At 41.5% G+C, this 19,748-nt stretch overlaps 1 protein-coding gene across 3 annotated transcripts in view; it reads right to left on the minus strand.

Moving 5' to 3' along the window:
- Nucleotides 1–19,748, minus strand: part of si:ch211-243j20.2 (uridine-cytidine kinase-like 1) — a 74,639-nt gene that overhangs the window by 16,517 nt on the left and 38,374 nt on the right. For 2 of the 3 annotated variants that reach the window (XM_063035809.1, XM_063035792.1), the window contains exons 8-9: nucleotides 18,977–18,996; nucleotides 246–344 (exon numbers count right to left, since the gene is read on the minus strand). In XM_063035809.1, the coding sequence (XP_062891879.1) occupies nucleotides 246–344; nucleotides 18,977–18,996 (119 nt within the window). The remainder of the gene's footprint in view (nucleotides 1–245; nucleotides 345–18,976; nucleotides 18,997–19,748) is intronic. The other variant, XM_063035801.1, reaches the window with a different exon arrangement.

The raw sequence follows: 19,748 nt of genomic DNA on the forward strand, positions 1-19,748 counted from the left end.
ATGACATCCGTTTACCTTCATTTCTTTAAATTCTGATTTATATCTTTTAAACCTTCAAGGTCTTAAATAGTAGTTTATTGTGCCCCAGCCTTGGTAATAACATACCAGACTTTTCTCTCCTTTATTGTGTCCTCATTCCCTGCATGGAAGGAACACTACAATTCTTCCCCTTCTTGGTAAGAATCTCTACTCTTGTAATTATACACTTAATAAAATAAAAACTTTAAAGCAAGATCTATAATTACCTGATAATTGTATGCATTCCTCTAACTTGTGGAGTGCTTTCAAGGACACTTAACTTATCTGGCAGTGGTTGACCTTGGTGGGCAGATGCAAGGGCTGCTCTGTGAGGGATTAAAGATAACACCAAGTGAAAATTGTTACCTGCAAATAAACCCTGAAGCAAGTATAATAATCTAATTTTCTCTCTGTTGGCAATATTTTGGATAATATAGCAAGATTCATCATCCATTTGAAGTAGGTACTGTAGCCTTCAAATAATATATAGCAAAACTATGAGATAATTTATTTTGTTGGCATTCTAAACTTATTATCTTTCATTATGATAATCTAATTTGAATTATCTAAAAAAAAGTTCGCAAGTTTGCTGTTTTTAATTTCAAATACTGTGATGAGTCAACTAAAGACCATGGTTAGCAGATAACACATTGGCAAGAACTGAACACAAGCTAGCCAACAGGAAACAGAGGGTACGCATAAATGTGTCTTCAGATTGGCAAGGAGCAGATACTGATGTGCCTCAGGGGGTTGGTGCTAGAACCTCAACTTCATATGATTTATATAAATAATTTCAAAGTAAGCAAAGCCAGATTGACAAGTATGTTGTGAAGCAGAGATAAGGATTCACAAATATGTATGGATAGGTTCAATGAACAGGCACTGATATATTAAATGAAATATAATATGGAAAAATACAAAACTGTCCATATCAGCAGGAAAAAAAACAATCAAAATGGGGAGAGACTATAGATGCCTGTGACACAGACTTAATAAGTATATGAATTACAAATAGCTAGTATTATAGTTAATTAGAAAAGCTATCAGAATGCTATCATTTACTATTATAAGGGGAAATAAGTATGCATGGGTAAAAAACAAGCTGTTTAGTCTCATTTAAGCGAGAATGTTTGTCTTGGAAACAGCTCAAAGGTTTACTGGATTAATATCAGGAATAGGCAAGTTTCGTCATGAGAGAATTTGATCAGGCTAAGTGTGCATCTACTGGAATTCAGAAAAGTGAAAGTGGCCTTGATTGAAATTTGAGGGGTCTTGACAGGGTAGATGTGAAGGGGATGATGCTCTTTCGTGTGGGAAGAGTCCAGAACTAAAGACCAGTACATAAAAATAAGGCTCATCTATTTAAAGAGTTGAGATGCAACATATTCTCTCAAAGTGTTACAAGTCAAGTCAAAGTGTCAGAGGTAACGAACCGGGTCAGGTCAAAGGTCTCTCAGTGGGTGAGCATGTGGGGGACAGTGACCACTGCTCCCAGGCCTTCAGCATTATCATGGAAAAGGACAGAATCAGAGAGGACAGGAAAATTTTTATTTGGGGAAGGGGAAGGGCAAATTATGAGGCTACAAGGCTAGAACTTGTGGGTGTGAATTGGGATGATGTTTTTGCAGGGAAATGTACTATAGACATGTGGTCGATGTTTAGCGATCCCTTGCAGGATGTTAGGGATAAATTTGTCCCAGTGAGGAAGATAAAGAATGGTAGGGTGAAGGAACCATGGGTGACAAGTGAGGTGGAAAATCTAGCATACATGAGGATTAGGGAGCAAGGATCAGATGGGTCTATTGAGGAATATAGGGTAGCAAGAAAGGAGCTTAAGAAGGGGCTGAGAAGAGCAAGAAGGGGGCATGATGGTAAAGGTGCTGAGGAAGAGGATTTCTTGGAATGTATGCGGGATGGTTTTTTGAACCAACATGTCGAGGAACCAACTAGAGAGCAGGCTATTCTGGACAGGGTTTTGAGCAATGAGGAAGGGTTAATTAGCCATCTTGTCGTGAGAGGCCCCTTGGGTAAGAGTGACCATAATATGGTGGATTTCTTCATTGAGATGGAGAGTGACATAGTTAATTCAGAAACAAAGGTTCTGAACTTAAAGAGGGGTAACTTTGAAGGTATGAGACGTGAATTAGCTAAGATAGACTGGCAAATGACACTTAAAGGATTGACAGTGGATATGCAATGGCAAGCATTTAAAGGTTGCATGGATGAACTACAACAATTGTTCATCCCAGTATGGCAAAAGAATAAATCAAGGAAGGTAGTGCACCCGTGGCTGACAAGGGAAATTAGGGATAGTATCAATTCCAAAGAAGAAGCATACAAATTAGCCAGAAAAAGTGGCTCACCTGAGGACTGGGAGAAATTCAGAGTTCAGCAGAGGAGGACAAAGGGCTTAATTAGGAAGGGGAAAAAAGATTATGAGAGAAAACTGACAGGGAACGTAAAAACTGACTGTAAAAGCTTTTATAGATATGTAAAAAGGAAAAGACTGGGAAAGACAAATGTAGGTCCCCTACAGACAGAAACAGGTGAATTGATTATGGGGAACAAGGACATGGCAGACCAATTGAATAATTACTTTGGTTCTGTCTTCACTAAGGAGAACATAAGTAATCTTCCAGAAATAGTAGGGGACAGAGGGTCCAGTGAGCTGGAGGAACTGAGCGAAATACATGTTAGTAGGGAAGTGGTGTTAGGTAAATTGAAGGGATTGAAGGCAGATAAATCCCCAGGGCCAGATGGTCTGCATCCCAGAGTGCTTAAGGAAGTAGCCCAAGAAATAGTGGATGCATTAGTGATAATTTTTCAAAACTCGTTAGATTCTGGACTAGTTCCTGAGGATTGGAGGGTGGCTAATGTAACCCCACTTTTTAAAAAAGGAGGGAGAGAGAAACTGGGGAATTATAGACCGGTTAGCTTAACGTCGGTGGTGGGGAAACTGCTGGAGTCAGTTATCAAAGATGTGATAACAGCACATTTGGAAAGCGGTGAAATCATCGGACAAAGTCAGCATGGATTTGTGAAAGGAAAATCATGTCTGACGAATCTCATAGAATTTTTTGAGGATGTAACTAGTAGAGTGGATGGGGAGAACCAGTGGATGTGGTATATTTGGATTTTCAAAAGGCTTTTGACAAGGTCCCACACAGGAGATTAGTGTGCAAACTTAAAGCACACGGTATTGGGGGTAAGGTATTGATGTGGATAGAGAATTGGTTAGCAGACAGGAAGCAAAGAGTGGGAATAAACGGGACCTTTTCAGAATGGCAGGCGGTGACTAGTGGGGTACCGCAAGGCTCAGTGCTGGGACCCCAGTTGTTTACAATATATATTAATGACTTGGATGAGGGAATTAAATGCAGCATCTCCAAGTTTGTGGATGACACGAAGCTGGGTGGCAGTGTTAGCTGTGAGGAGGATGCTAAGAGGATGCAGAGTAACTTGGATAGGTTGGGTGAGTGGGCAAATTCATGGCAGATGCAATTCAATGTGGATAAATGTGAAGTTATCCACTTTGGTGGCAAAAATAGGAAAACAGATTATTATCTGAATGGTGGCAGATTAGGAAAAGGGGAGGTGCAACGAGACCTGGGTGTCATTATACACCAGTCATTGAAAGTGGGCATGCAGGTACAGCAGGTGGTGAAAAAGGCGAATGGTATGCTGGCATTTATAGCAAGAGGATTTGAGTACAGGAGCAGGGAGGTACTACTGCAGTTGTACAAGGCCTTGGTGAGACCACACCTGGAGTATTGTGTGCAGTTTTGGTCCCCTAATCTGAGGAAAGACATCCTTGCCATAGAGGGAGTACAAAGAAGGTTCACCAGATTGATTCCTGGGATGGCAGGACTTTCATATGAAGAAAGACTGGATGAACTGGGCTTGTACTCGTTGGAATTTAGAAGATTGAGGGGGGATCTGATTGAAACGTATAAAATCCTAAAGGGATTGGACAGGCTAGATGCAGGAAGATTGTTCCCGATGTTGGGGGAAGTCCAGAACGAGGGGTCACAGTTTGAGGATAAAGGGGAAGCCTTTTAGGACCGATATTAGGAAAAACTTCTTCACACAGAGAGTGGTGAATCTGTGGAATTCTCTGCCACAGGAAACAGTTGAGGCCAGTTCATTGGCTATATTTAAGAGGGAGTTAGATATGGCCCTTGTGGCTACGGGGATCAGGGGGTATGGAGGGAAGGCTGGGGCAGGGTTCTGAGTTGGATGATCAGCCATGATCATAATAAATGGCGGTGCAGGCTCGAAGGGCCGAATGGCCTACTCCTGCACCTATTTTCTATGTTTCTATGAGAAGGCCTTGGTGAGTAGGGTAAAGGAAAACCCCAAGGCATTCTTCAATTATGTGAAGAACAAAAGGATGACAGGAGTGAAGGTAGGACTGATTAGAGAGAAAGGTGGGAAGATGTGCCTGGAGGCTGTGGAAGTGAGCGAGGTCCTCAATGAATACCTCTCTTCAGTATTCACCAATGAGAGGGAACTTGATGACGGTAAGGACAATGTGAGTGAGGTTGATGTTCTGGGGCATGTTGATATTACAGGAGAGGAGGTGTTGGAGTTGTTAAAATACGTTAGGATGGAAAAGTCCACGGGTCCTGACGGAATATTCCCCAGGTTGCTCCACGAGGCGAGGGAAGAGATTGGCGAGCCTCTGGTTAGGATCTTTATGTCCTCGTTGTCTACGGGAATGGTACTGGAGGATTGAAGGGAAGCAAATGTTGTCCCCTTGTTCAAAAAAAGGTAGTAGGGATAGTCCAGGTAATCATAGACCAGTGAGCCTTACACCTGTGGTGGGAAAGCTATTGGAAAAGATTCTTAGAGATAGGATCTATGGGCATTTAGAGAATCATGGTCTGATCAGGGACAGTCAGCATGGCTTTGTGAAGGGCAGATCATGTCTAACAAGCCTGATAGAGTTCTTTGAGGATGTGACCAGGCACATAGATGAGGGTAGTGCAGTGGATGTGATCTATATGGATTTTAGTAAGGCATTTGACAAGGTTCCACACTGTAGGCTTATTCAGAAAGTCAGAAGGCATGGGATCCAGGGAAGTTTGGCCAGGTGGATTCAGAATTGGCTTGCCTGCAGAAGGCAGAGGGTCATGGTGGAGGGAGTACATTCGGATTGGAGGGTTGTGACTAGTGGTGTCCCACAAGGATCGGTTCTGGGACCTCTACTTTTCATGGTTTTTATTAACGACCTGGATGTGGGGGGTAGAAGGGTTGGCAAGTTTGCAGACAACACAAAGGTTGGTGGTGTTGTAGATAGTGCAGAGGATTGTCGAAGATTGCAGAGAGACATTGATAGGATGCAGAAGTGGGCTGAAAAGTGGCAGATGGGGTTCAGCCCGGAGAAGTGTGAGGTGGTACACTTTGGAAGGACAAACTCCAAGGCAGAGTACAAAGTAAATGGCAGGATACTTGGTAGTGTGGAGGAGCAGAGAGATCTGGGGGTACATGTCCACAGATCCCTGAAAGTTGCCTCACAGGTAGATGGGGTAGTTAAGAAAGCTTATGGGGTGTTAAGCTTTCATAAGTCGAGGGATAGAGTTTAAGAGTCACAAGGTAATGATGCAGCTCTATAAAACTCTGGTTAGGCCACACTTGGAGTACTGTGCCCAGTTCTGGTTGCCCCACTATAGGAAGGATGTGGAAGCATTGGAAAGGGTACAGAGGAGATTTACCAGGATGCTGACTGGTTTAGAGAGTATGCATTATGATCAGAGATTAAGGGAGCTAGGGCTTTACTCTTTGGAGAAAAGCAGGATGAGAGGAGACACGATAGAGGTATACAAGATATTAAGAGGAATAGATAAAGTGGATAGCCAGCACCTCTTCCCCAGGGCACCACTGTTCAATACAAGAGGATATGGCTTTAAGGTAAGGGGTGGGAAGTTCAAGAGGGATATTAAAGGAAGGTTTTTTTTACTCAGAGAGTGGTTGGTGCATGGAATGCACTGCCTGAGTCAGTGGTGGAGGCAGATACACTAGTGAAATTTAAGAGACTACTAGACAGGTATATCGAGGAATTTAAGGTGGGGGTTATATGGGAGGCAGGATTTGAGGGTCAGCACAACATTGTGGGCTGAAGAGCCTGTACTGTACTGTGCTGTACTATTCTATGTTTTAAGTCCTTGGAACTCTGGGGGTGTGGCAAAAGTAATATTTTTAAGGCAGACATTCATAATTAGTTGAGCAGGCAGGAAGGTAAAAGTTACCACACGTGGAAGGATTATGAAGTTGAAGTGATTAACTGTAACCATATTAAATGGCGGAGCAAGTTTAAGAGACCTACTCCTACACCCAATTCACGTGTGAAATTTTGCATGTTTTTTCCAAATAGATTAAGCTTGACAAGTCTTTTTGTAAATCTAATCGCCACTGTATTAATAAAATGAATTGCAGGTGTTAAAGACCAATCAAGTCCATAACAGTCCTAAATCTGAAGTGTTAACCAATCTGTGATGTGACAGAGGTCCTGAAATTTGTCTGGAATTCATCTTACCATTCTTAGGCAAGAAAAGGAGGAAAAAGCTGAAAGTACTTCATCAAAGTACTCACAAACTGATATCAAGAGACCAAATTGGGTTCTGGCAATGTATGTATATGGTTCACCTGCCTCTTAATCTCCAACTTTACCTTATGAACTCAATGTCACTCAATTATGAGTTGGTTTAAGTTTACATATGAAAATATAAAGTCCTCTGGTTTTAGCCTGGAACCAAGAACTTCATCAAAACCCAAGTTCTCCAAGACTGTTTTTTCTCCCTTGGGACAGATGAACTACCTGACACTTACAAAAATAAAGTTACTGAAAGCAGAGTGATTCAAGGAGTTACATCTTGGCTTTAGAAGGCACTGGAGCGCTGTGCAATAGTGGGTGGAGTGGACATGCACTGTGAGCTGGGACCATATTTTGGATATCTTTTTAAGATTAATACATTTTGACAATGTACTGAACTGAACAACACAGGTTCTTATTCTCATATTGGCCAGATCAGATTTTAATTTTATACTTGAGCGGACCACTACTACACACATTGTAGACAGTTCAACAAAGAAAAAACAGGATAGCAGTGTGTGTGGTTAAAAAAAAACATTTTTGCTGGGACTTGTAATCCTTTTGGGAACAGAATGGAAACATATAACATTAAATTTTGGTGTGCAGGAGCTACACAATTACCCAAAATTATTGTTTAATTTTTTTTCAGGTTACGTTTTCATGATACAGAACAGATTTGTTGGTAGCAGTCAGCAGAGGGCACTATACACTTGGACCTACTGGCAATCCATTAATTTGAATCGTCTTTTAAATGAAAATAATTTATCTTCTATTGTACATTCCTAATATAATTACAGTGATTTAAATATTGTAATGGTTTTCTTATGATTGTGGGATTAATCAAGCAAAATCAATCATTATGAAGTAAAGCATTAATGATTTTAGATCTGAGTAACTTTTGTGTATTTTATTTCCAATAAATTAGGCTTGGCCAAATTCAAACTCCAAAGGAAATACTGCAGGTTTCACTATAGCAAACACGAGGAGTTCTGCAGATGCTGGAAATTCAAGCAACGCACTATAGGCTGCTTTCCTCAGTGTCTAATCACTTGCACATCCTAATCTTAAACGTTTTAACTTTTTTGAAATCTTTGCACATGACAGGATAGTATCCTGTTGACTGCAGAACAACAAATGTGACCCCCTTGCAAAACAGGGTAGTAGGGCAATTATAAATCCATGCGCCCAATATTAGTAGCAGGGAAGTTACTAGAGAATATACAAAGGGGCAAGAGTAACAATCGCTTGGAATTAGTGTCTTGTCAGAGAGCCAAGATAGCTTTGTTAAGGGCAGATCCAATCTGACAAATCTGACTGAAATTTTCTTCAAGAAGTAACAAATTCTATTCATGAGGGCAGTGCAGTAGATGTGTTTCACATGGAATTCAGTAAAGCCTTTGGCAAGGTACCACATGGGAAACTGGTTTAAAAAATTATGGCCTATAGGATCCAGGGCAAATTGTGTCAAACACCACGATTGTGACGATATCCTGAGTTATTCATTATGGACTGTGCTTTTAAAAAGAGAGAGAGAGCGTGCAGCTGTACAGCACAAACAATTTGTTACAGAAAGAGAGAGGGGCGAAGACTGCTCACAGTTTGTTTGGGATTTCTGCAAGGACACTGCCAGCTTCTGAGTTCCTACAGAGAGAGAAAGGAGGAGCTACTTGGACAGCTGGTGCTCAGCACAACAGTATTTAAACCAGCATAGTTGCTTGTTTCATAGGACACGCAGACACACTAAGGTGTGGCGAAGTTACCACTATCCTGTTCAGGTGCCCACAAGTGATTATGAGTGCATGAAAGAGCGACCCTGTGGCATCTACCAGTGTCTATCCTTTGCCTGGGTTGGCAGACTATCACTTGAAGACGGTGCTCTTATGTTGGTCAAGTTTGGCTAACTTGGAAGTCTTGGAGGACAACGGGAAGATTGGTGGCATCAGCTCAACTGAAGAACTAGGCACCTCTCTCTCTCTTCATCACTACTCAACTCAATACTAAGAACTGAACTGATTTCATTTACCCATCACTGTAAGACTGTACCCATTTACCCCTAAGCTTGAAGAAGCTTGGTTTTAATATATTTCCACACTTATATATGCATGAATGTTGCTAACCTGTTTGATATATCTGAATTTATATTACTGTATTGCGTGGTTACTAATAAACGAGCATTAGTTAACAGCAATACCAGACTCCAAGGTGTTTTCCACTTCTGCTGGTTTTTTAACCCATTACGGGGTATGTAACACAATCTAAAGTTGACAGACAGAATACATCACACTCCACATCCACCCTCTTCTCCCTCTTAATGCTCCTCTTGCAGGATGTGGGAAGGCAGGAAGATGTCCGGGGTCCCTGACAATTACAACAGTGAGAAGTGCATCTAGCTGCAGCTTCTAACAATCCACATTGTTGTTGGAGTTGGAACTGTATGAACTCTGCATCATTTGGGAGGATGAGGGGGTGATAGACAGGCCATATAGGGAGGTAGTTATACCCAAGGTGCAGGACATAGGAAACTGGGTGACAGTCAAGAAGGGGAAAGGGATTAAGGAGTCAGTGAAGATACCCCCGTGGCCATCCCCCTCAACAACAGTTACGTCACTTTGGGTACTGTTGGGGGTGGGGAGTGGGGGTTGACCCAATAGAGGAAAGTCACAGTGGTCAGGTCTCTGGCACTGAGTCTGCCTCTATGACGCAGAAGGGAAAGGGGGAGATGAGGCACGCTACTGTGATAGGGGATTCGTCGGTTAGGTGAATGGACAGGAAGTTCTGTGGGGCAAGAACGAGATTCCTGGATGGTACGTTGACTCCCAGGTGGCAGGGCCGAGGATATCTCGGATCGAGTCCTCAGCATTCTTAAGCAGGAGGGTGAACAGCCAGAAGTCACGGTCTATGTAGGTACCAATGACATGGGTAGGACAAGTGACGAGGCTCTGCATAGGGAGTTTAGGGGGTGCTAATTAAATGGCAGGACCCCCAGGGTTGTGACCTCAGAATTGCTATCCGTGCCACTTGCTAGTGAAGCCACAAATAGGAAGATTATACAGTTTAATATGTGGCTAAAGAGTTGGTAAAGGAGGGAGAGCACAAGATTTTTGGGTCATTGGGCTCTCTTCCAGGGATAGTGGGACATGTACAGTAAAAACGGTTTGCACCTGAAATGGAGGAAGACTAATATTCCAGCAGGAAGACTTGTTAATGCGGCACAGTGGGGTTTAAACATGAGTTGCAGGGGGATGGAAACCAGAGTGTCAGAACAGTTAGTGAAGTGGTTGTGGAGGCAGATGTTGGTAAAACCTCAGACAAAGTTAGGGATTGAAAGGTTGAGCACGGTGCAACTAGTGTCCTGAGCTGTGTATATTTCAAGGCAAGAAGTATCGTAGGAAAGGTGGATGATAGTGCTTAAGATGAGCTAGCTGGTTTATAAACAGAGGCAATGTGTAGTGAAGAAAGGCTGTTGATAGGATGAGTTGCAGCGTAACAGGCGGACAAAATTGTAAAGGATGAATACAGGACTGATGGTGTTATATTTGAATGCGCGCAGTATATGGAATAAGGTAAATGAACTTGCTAGACAGTTGCAGATTGGCTGGTATGTTGTTGTAGGCATCACTGCAGCATGGCTGAAAGAAAATTATAGCTGGGAGCTTAATGTCCTGGGACACACAGAGTCAGAAGATGTTGAATCATTGTGGATAGAGCTAAGAAACTGCAAGCATAAAATGACCCTGTTGGGAGTTGTATACAGATACCCAAACAGTAGTATGGATGTGGTCTACAAATTACAACAGGAGATAGAAAATGCATGCCAAAAGGGCAATGTTACAATTGTCACAGGAAATTTCAATATGCAGGCAGACTGGGAAAATCAGGTTGGTGCTGGACTCCAGGAGGGGGAATTTCTAGAATGCCTAAAAGATGGCTTTTTAGGGCAGCTCGAGGTTGAGCCCACTAGGGGATCTGCTATTCTGGATTGGGTGTTGAGTAATGAACCAGAATTGATTAAAGCCCTTCATGTAAAAGAACCCTAAGGGGTAAGTGATCATAATATAATCAAATTCACCCTGAAATTGGAGATGGAGAAGCTACAGTCAGATGCATCACTATTATAATGGAGTAAAGAAAATTAGAGGCACACGAGAGAAGTTGGTCAGAATTGACTGGAAAAGAACATTGGCTGGGATTACGGCAGAGGAGCAATGACTGGAATTTATGGAAGCAATTTGGAAGGCACAGGATATATACATCCCAAAGATTAAGAAGCATTCTAAAGGAAAGATGACACAACTGCGGCTAACAAGAGAAGTCAAAGCCAACATAAAAACCAAAGAGAAGGTATATAATAAGCCAAAATTAGGGGGAAGATAAAGACGGAATACGAAAGTAAGCTAGTCTATAATATTAAAGAGGATACCAAAAATTTTCTTCAACTACATAAAGTGTAAGAGAGTCGAGAGTGGATATCCAACCACTGGAAAAAGATGCTGGAGAGGTAGTGATGGGGGACAAGGAAATGGCAGATGGACTGAATAAGTATTTTGCATCAGTCTTCCCTGTGGAAGAACGCTAGCAATATGGTGGACGTTCCAGGTGGTGTACACCCCAGGGTTCTGAAGGAGATGACTGAAGAAATTGTGGAGGCATCTTTTATGAATCACTAAATTCTGGAATGGTTTTGGAAGACTGGAACATTTCAAATGTCACTCTACACTTCAAGAAGGGAGAGAAGCATAAGAAAGGAAACTAAAGGCCAGTTAGTCTGACCTCAGGGTTGGGAAGATGTCGGAGTTGATTATTAAGGATGGAGTCTCAGGGTACTTGGAGCCACATGATAAAATAGGCCGTGGTCAGCATTGTTTCCTCAAGGGAAAATCTTGCTGAACAAATCTGTTGGAATTCTTTTAAGAAACAACAAGCAGGTTAGACAAAGGAGAAATCGGTTGATGTTGTGTACTTGGATTTTCAGAAGGCCTTTGACAAGGTGCCACACAAGGCTGCTCAACAAACTACGAGACCATGGTATTACAGGAAAGATTCTAGCATGGATAAAGCAGTGGCTGATTGGCAGAAGGCAAAGAATGGGAATAAAGGGAGTCTTTTCTGGCTGGCTGCCAGTAACCAGTGGTGTTCCACAGGAGTCTTAGTTGGGACCAATTCTTTTTACGTTATATGCCAATGATTTGGACGATAGAATTGATGGTTTGCAGATAATAATTCTGAAATGCCCCCTTCGCTGCCGCTGCTACTGTGTGATAACCGGAAGCTTATGGCCCTGAAATCCTCGGCTTTGCGTGTTTCAGCGGCCGGGGAGAGGTCGAAGGCGCTCGGCAGAGGATGGTGCTCAGGAGGCTGTATTGGAGAGGCTGGTCGGAAGCTCGGAGTTTTCGGACGGATGGACTCAGTGTCGGCTGTGGTCGGCTGCTTCCAAGGCATCGGCAAGTTGACGGTGCCTGGAGGTTTATGGCAGGGAGTTTCTCCCTTTTGCCGCCTGCTATCGGGGACTCGGGAGTCGATCCACTCGGGACTTTGAGACTTTTTTTTTTTACTGTGCCCATGGTCTGTTCTTCATCAAATTATGGTATTGCTTTGCACTGCTGTAACTATATGTTATAATTATGTGGTTCTGTCAGTGTTAGTCTTTGGTCTGTCCTGTTTTCTGTGATATAACTCTGGAGAAACATTGTATCATTTCTTAATGCATGTATGAATTTCTAAATGACAATAAAAGAGGACTGAGTGTTCTCAATCTAAATCTAATATGAAGATAGGTGAAGCGGCAGGTAGTTTTGAGGAAATAGAGAGGTTACAGATGGAAAACAGTGTCAGGAAGTATATGGTCACGCACTTTGGTAGAGGAAATGAAAAAGTTGACTAGTTTCTAAATGGAGGGAAAATACAAAAAACAGAGGTGCAAAAGGACTTGGGAGTCCTTGTGCAAGATTCCCTAAAGGTTACTTTGCAGGTCGAGCCTGTGGTAAGGAAGGCAAATACAATGTTAGCACTCATTTCAAGAGGACTAGAATACAAAGGCAAGGATGTAGTGTTGAGACTTCATAAAGCACCAGTGAGGCCTCACTTGGACTATTGTGAGCAGTTGTGGGCCATTTATCTGAGAAGCGATGTATGGAAACTGGAGAGGGCTCAAAGGAGATTCTTGAAAATGATTCCAGTATTGAATGGCTTGTTATATGAAGAGCGTTTGATGTTTCTGGGCCTGTATTGACTAGAATTCAGAAGAATGAGGGGTGATCTCCTAAAGTTAAAATTCTGATATTCTTTTTGATTTGCAAGCATTGCCTAAACCATCTCAATCTCTAATTTTCTTTAGTCCTACAAACACATTTTCTATAATTTCCAGATTCCTTTACCCTGCCTCATGCACTTCCTGTGTCTTCTCTGCCAATGCTTGAGCACATTGACAGATGCGCCTCACTAAACAACACCTACATTCACCTTCATCTTTAATGTTGGCTAGTCATGAAGTTACTCCAATAGCACCAGAGGCCTGAATTCCATTATGGAGTTCAAATCCCACCAAGGCAACTGGGGAATTTATATTCAAGTAACTTAATAAATCTAGAATAAAAAAAGCCAGAATCAGTAAAGGTAACAATGTACCCACCGGACTGACCTAACTAGCCATCTGATTCTCTTATATTCTTCAGAAGGAACTCTGCTATTTTTATGTGATCTAACCTATGAATAAATCTCAAAAATAACCCCAGTTCAGGCAATATTAAGGACAGACTCTAAATCTTTGCATCATCACCACTGAAGTCCATGTCGCATAAATAAACAAATGGCAGAATGACTATGACTACGATCAAGCCCCTGGTCATCTCCAGTACTTTTGGCTTTGTTTTCCCCTTCTTAGACATTTGAAACTTAAGGTGCTACACCCAATTGCAATTTGTCATGCAGCTTTCTTGCATGTAGCTTCTGGGTGATGAATGCTGACTAATGGATACCTGTATATGGACAAACTCACGATATTATCAAATTCAGAAATCTGATGCATTTTCATATGTTCTTTACTATAAACAGAACAAGTCCCCCCCCCCCCATACTTCCAGTAATTGTTCTTTCTTATCAGTCCTATTTGCTTCTAATACTATTCACTATAATACTGTGGAGCTATGGTTACCATATCCAGTGAATTTTCTGACTTACAGACAAAATCAATTATGGATCATTACATAGGAACAGCCTGCACATATATAATTGTACAAAACAATATTTTCTTCAATATGTATTAACTAGTCAGATTCTTCTCATAAAAATAATTTTAAAAGGTATTATTAATTGCTTGGATATTCAAGGAGACAGGGTGGGTGGGAGAGAAGGGATGAAGAGAACAGTTTGAGTTAAAAGCATGCAGCAAAAATGAAAAGAATCACTTGTGGAAGAAGAAAAATAAGGTGCCATATGCCCATAATGGGCCAAACATTGGAACATATTCTTTAACAACAAAGCTTTGGTGGGTTGAGTAACCATTCGGATTGACTATGCTTGATAGGAGACTAGCTCTTAATACCACCAAAATTGGAGCAGCAACCCTTTGTGACTGTCATCGTCATAGGGTAGCACAGCATGGAAACAGGCCTTTTGACCCAATTTGTCCAAGCCGAGCAAAGTGCCCATCCATTTAGATCCATTTGGCTGCACTTGGCTCATATTCCTCAAAACCACTTCTATCTATTCAATTCCCTAGCTCTGACTGCTCATTTTCACCATGGACCTCCAGTCCCTATGCACTAAAAAGAAAGCCTTAAAGCTCTCTGCTTCTTTCTCTACAACAGACCCAACCAGCATCCCTCCACCACCAGCCTCCTCCATCTGGCACTGGTCCTCACTTCAACAATTTCTCCTTCGGCTCCTCCTGCTTTCTCCAAACTCCAAAGGGTAGCCATGGGTACTCGCGTGGGCCCCAGCTATGCCTGCATTGGTTGGTCATGTGGAACAGTCCCTGTTCCAAGTCTTCTCCTCTGAATGCTCCCCAACTCTTCCTGTGCTACATTCACAAATGCATTGGTGCTGCTTCATGCACACATGCCGAACTTGTCAATTTCATCAACTTTGCCTTCAACTTCCGCCCTGCCCTTAAATTCACTTGGTCCATTTCTAACACCTCTCTCCCCTTTCTTGTTTCCTCTGTCTCCATCTCCAGAGACACACCGTCTGCTGACATCTTTTATAAACCTACCAATTTCCACAGCTTAACTTGACTATAGCCCTTCCCACCCTGTCTCCTGTAGAAATGCTAACCCTTTTCTCAGTTTATCATTTATATATTTAGCAATACAGCGCAGAGTAGGCCCTTCCGACCCTTTGAGCCTGTCGCCACAGCAACCACACAATCCCGATTAACCCTAACCTAGTCATGGGACAATTTACAATGATCAGTTCACGTGGAGGATGGACAGAGACTCCTTGCGGAGTTGTGCTGGAATTAAGCTCTGAACTCCAGAACGCCCTGGGCCATAATAGAGTCACGCTAACTGCTACGCTACCATAGTGTTTCTTCGTCTCTGCCGTGTGTTCCAAGGATGAGGATTTCCTTTCCAGGATATCAGTGATGTCCTCCTTCTTCAAAGAGCAGGGTTTCCCTTCCTCCACCATGGATGCTGCACTCACCCGGATCTCTTCCATTTCCCAGACATCTGTCCTCACCCTATCTTTCCACTGCCTTAACAGGGATAGAGTTCCTCTTATACCACCCCATAAGCTTCTACATGCAACACATCAGTCTCCACAACTTCTGGCACCTTAAATGGGATCGTACCACTAAACACATCTTTACCTACCCCCCACCACTCTCCATTGATCACTCCCTCCATGATTCCCCATCCATTCATCCCTCTGCACTATCCTCCCTCCCAACAAATATCCTTTAAGTGACAGAAATGCTACACATGTCCATTCACTTTTTCCCTTACTTCCACTGAGTCCTTCCGGGTGAGGCAACACTTCATCTGCGAATCTGTTAGGGTTGTCTACTCTACCTGGTGCTCCTGATGAAGCCTCCTCCACACTACTGAGACCCAATGTAAATTGGGAGTGGGGGTCACTTTGTTGAGCATCCCACTCCATCTGCCAAAAACGCAGTTTCTTGATAACCAAATATTTTAATTCCTATTCCCATTCCAATGCTTCTTCTTTTGACATGATGAGGCCTCTCTCAGGGTGGAGGAGCAACACCGTATATTCTGTTAAGGTAGCCTCCAACCTGATGGCATGAACATCGATTTCTCCTTTTAGTAATTTTTTTCTTTGTCCCTTTTTCTATTTCCCACTCTGGCTTATTACATCTTCTCCTCACCCGCCTATCACCTCCCCCCCAAGTGTCCCTCCTTCTTCCCTTTCCTCCACGGCCCAGTCTCCTTAAATCAGATTCCTTCTTCTCCAGCCCTTTACCTTTCCTACCCACACTGGTTTCACCTATCACCATCTAGCCTGTACTCCTTCCCCTACCCCCACCTTCTTAGTCTGACTTCTTCCCCCGTCCTTTCCAGTCCTGAAAGATCTCTGCCTGAAACACTGACTGTTTCATAGGTGCTACCTGACCTACTGAGTTCCTCCAGCATTTTTCTGTGTGTCACTCCTATGTGCTTATCCTAATGTTTTTAAATGCTGTTTCTATACCAGCTCAACCACTTTCTTTGGCAACACTTCACTATGTGCTTACTCTTTACCTATCCCCCGCATGATTTTATCTAAGGTCACCTTATTTGCAAACAATAAAGTCCTAACCTGACCAACCTCTCCCTATAACATAAGCCCTTGAATGCTGGCAGCATCCTCATTAATCTACTCTACACTCTCTCAAGATTCAAGATTATTTAATGACTTTCCCAGTACACAGGTGTAAAGGAGAGCAATACAATTCAAATTAAATGACGCCTTTCCTATAACACGGTTACCAAACCTGTACACGGTACTCCAAGTGTAACCTCAGTAACGTCTTTTACAACTGTGACATGATATCCCAATTCCTATATTCAAAATTCTCGACTGATGAAAATCGGCATGTCAAACGTCTTCTTCACAACCCTGTTTACCTTTGGTGCTACTTTCAGCGAACTATGTAGCTGTAATCTTTTGTCCCTGTTCCAAGTCTTTCTAGGGCAATTTACCAGTCAAATCCTGTGCCAAATGCATGAAACAAATAGTTTTGGGAGTTTTGCAGTCATTGATGCAGTAGACCATCGCCATCCACACTGTAGCTTTCTCCAACAAAATCAAAGGTAATCATCAGAACTGCCACAAACTTCAAAGTTTTATGAACTATGTGCTGTTGTAAAATATTCTGAAAATTGTAGATATTACAAAATACAAGTTCTTAGTGATGTTTTAATAGCACAATTTGCCATAATTGTTCACTTAGCAAACTAGCCAATTCCAAACCTAGTTTATCCTCTGCATTTTATAGTCAGAGTAATTTTGTAATCGCTTTATATAAATCTTTAAAATAAGGATTTTAAAAGGGGAAAAAAACATTTTAATATGTTCTTATTATAGCTGCAAATCTAATCACTTGTAGATCCCAATCACTATGATTAAAAAATTTTGACATCCTTGCTGATGACAAGGAAGGCACCCGTTGACTGCAGAACAACTCATGTGGTCTTCCTTCACAAGCGAGACAGTAGGGAATAGCTTGGTAGTTATAAACCGGTGAACCCAGTATTAGTAGCAGGAAAGTTAATGGGGAAAATACTGAGGGACAAGATTAATGATCATTTGCAATGACAAGTCTAGTCAGAGATAGAGAAGAGTCTACACACACAACATGCTGGAGAAACTCAGCAGGTCGGGCAGCATCTGTGGGAACGAACAGTCAACAATTCTGGCTGAGACCGTTTGTCAGAACCTCAGGTCTCGGCCCAAACGTTGACTGTTCGTTTCCACGGATGCTGCCTAACTTGCTGAATTCCTCCAGCGTGTTGTGCGTGTTGCTTTGACCTCAGCATCTGCAGAATATTTTGTGCAGACAAGAGTCTAGTCAGAGATAGCCAAGATAGCTTTAAGGGCAGATCCCCACAAATCTGACTGAATTTTCTTGATAAAGTAACACATTTTATTCATGAAGGCAGAGCAGTAGATATGGTTTACATGGACTTCAGTAAAACCTTTGGCAAAGTGGATCCAAACCTGGCTTGGCAATTAGAGACGGGGTGGTGGTGAGGGGTTGTTTTGCAACTGCATGCTTACAAGGATCGATGCCGAGCCCCTTGCTGTTTGTAATATACATGAGTGACTTGGATGTGAAAGTGGGAGGCATGATCAGCAAGTTCCAAATGACACAATGAATATGCAGAGTAGCCTTAAACTACAGAATGATAATCAACATGTTTGTGAAATAGGCTGACAAATGGCAAGCCTGATAAATGTGAGGTGAGGTGAGGTGAGGTAATGCATTTTGGGAGAATGACTGAGGCTACGACATATACCACGAATGATAGGATTTTTAGGGAGCATGAACTACAATTTCAGAGATCATTGAAGGTGGCAGATAGTGGCCTTCAGTATTTGGTCATTGAATACAAAAGCAGATATGTTGTGATCCAACCTTAGAAAACTTTCGTTAGGTCTGAAATGTGCATGGTTCAGAGTGTCACAATATAGGAAGGAAGTGATAATGCTGAAAAGAGTGCAGAGGAAATTCATTAGGACATTTCAGTCAGGATGGATTGTTTCAGTTATGAAGAGAGTTTTACAGGTATGTTCTCCCTAGAAGGATTTTTTCTTGAGAGGACACAACTTAGGTATGTAAATTTTTTTGGGTATAGATAGAAAACCTTTTCCCATATCGGACATGGACAGATAGATTGAGGAAAGGGGGAAGTGATCCAGAGAGAATATGAGGGGGTTCTTTTTCACCTTGAGGGAGGCGAGTACCTAGAATGTGCTAAGTGAATGGTTGAAGCATTGTCACTGACAAAATTTACGTTTCTAGATGACCACTTGAATTGTTTAGGCATAAAACAGTATGGGTGCCCACTAGTCAATATTGATGTGGTGGACCAAACGGACTGTTCCCATGATGTACGTTTCTATGACTATGACCATGCTCAGTCATTTTTAGAAGGCAAAATAGTAAATTAATACTGGATTTTAAAGTAAAAAAATACAATACCAATCTCTATGTACGTTTTAAAAACACAAATCAATATAAAAAAAATCCAAATTTAGTATACATAAAATTTGTACACTGAACTTTTGAAATTAAAGAGTCGAGTAAACAAAGGCCAACATGAGGTGCAAGTGAATATGTGAAAAGCCAAAAAAGAAAAATAAAGTTAACTGCAATATCATGTTAAAAGTTGAAATCCAAGCTCAAAATACACAAGTTGTCCTCACATATCCCAGCGTAGTTTCCTCTGTTCAGTTCAGAATTATTCAATGCGAGACAATTGAAGAAATAGTCATAGACAGAAAGAGAAGACATCTATATTAGGCACAAGCACAAAGGAAAGCAGATGTGTACTGAGAAAGCATTAGGGTGCAGTCCAAAATTCATTAATGAAGCTGTTTTGCTGGAAGGAGTAAGAACATAATTTCTTGACAATAGCTCATATAATTTTGTGATTTTTTTACAAAATTTAGTCACTTTACATCTCTTCCCTCACCCATCCAATCAGATTAAAGGAAATCACAAAATCTTTCAAGGGCTGAACCCTGATGCAAAATATTTTATATACATTTAGTTTCACTCAAACTCAATAGTTGGAAACTACTATACGGAGCCAGTTATAAATGAATAATGTTATTTTACGAGTTATAAAAACATCTACTTCACAATAGTTTTCTTTTTAAAAACAATACAACATTTCCCTAAATGATTTTTGGACTTGCCCAAGTTGTAGTTATTAAGATGGTATTTGTCATAACACGGACAGGCTGTATTAGTCTTTGTATCCAAATTAAATAGTATTTGATATTTGAAGACTGGTATTTCTGTACCAGTCAATAGTATAATTCCATTCTATTTTATTTGGTGAATACAAGGTTTAAATACTCGGTAAAATCTTAGCTTGAAACATTCAATTTATTCACTAAATATTCAATTAAACAATTATTTGAAAACAGTACCAATTTTATTCAAAAGAGCAGATTTAACACAATTTTTAGT

This window comes from Mobula hypostoma, chromosome 2 (assembly GCF_963921235.1).
Source record: "Mobula hypostoma chromosome 2, sMobHyp1.1, whole genome shotgun sequence".
Classification (NCBI taxonomy): Eukaryota; Metazoa; Chordata; class Chondrichthyes; order Myliobatiformes; family Myliobatidae; genus Mobula; species Mobula hypostoma.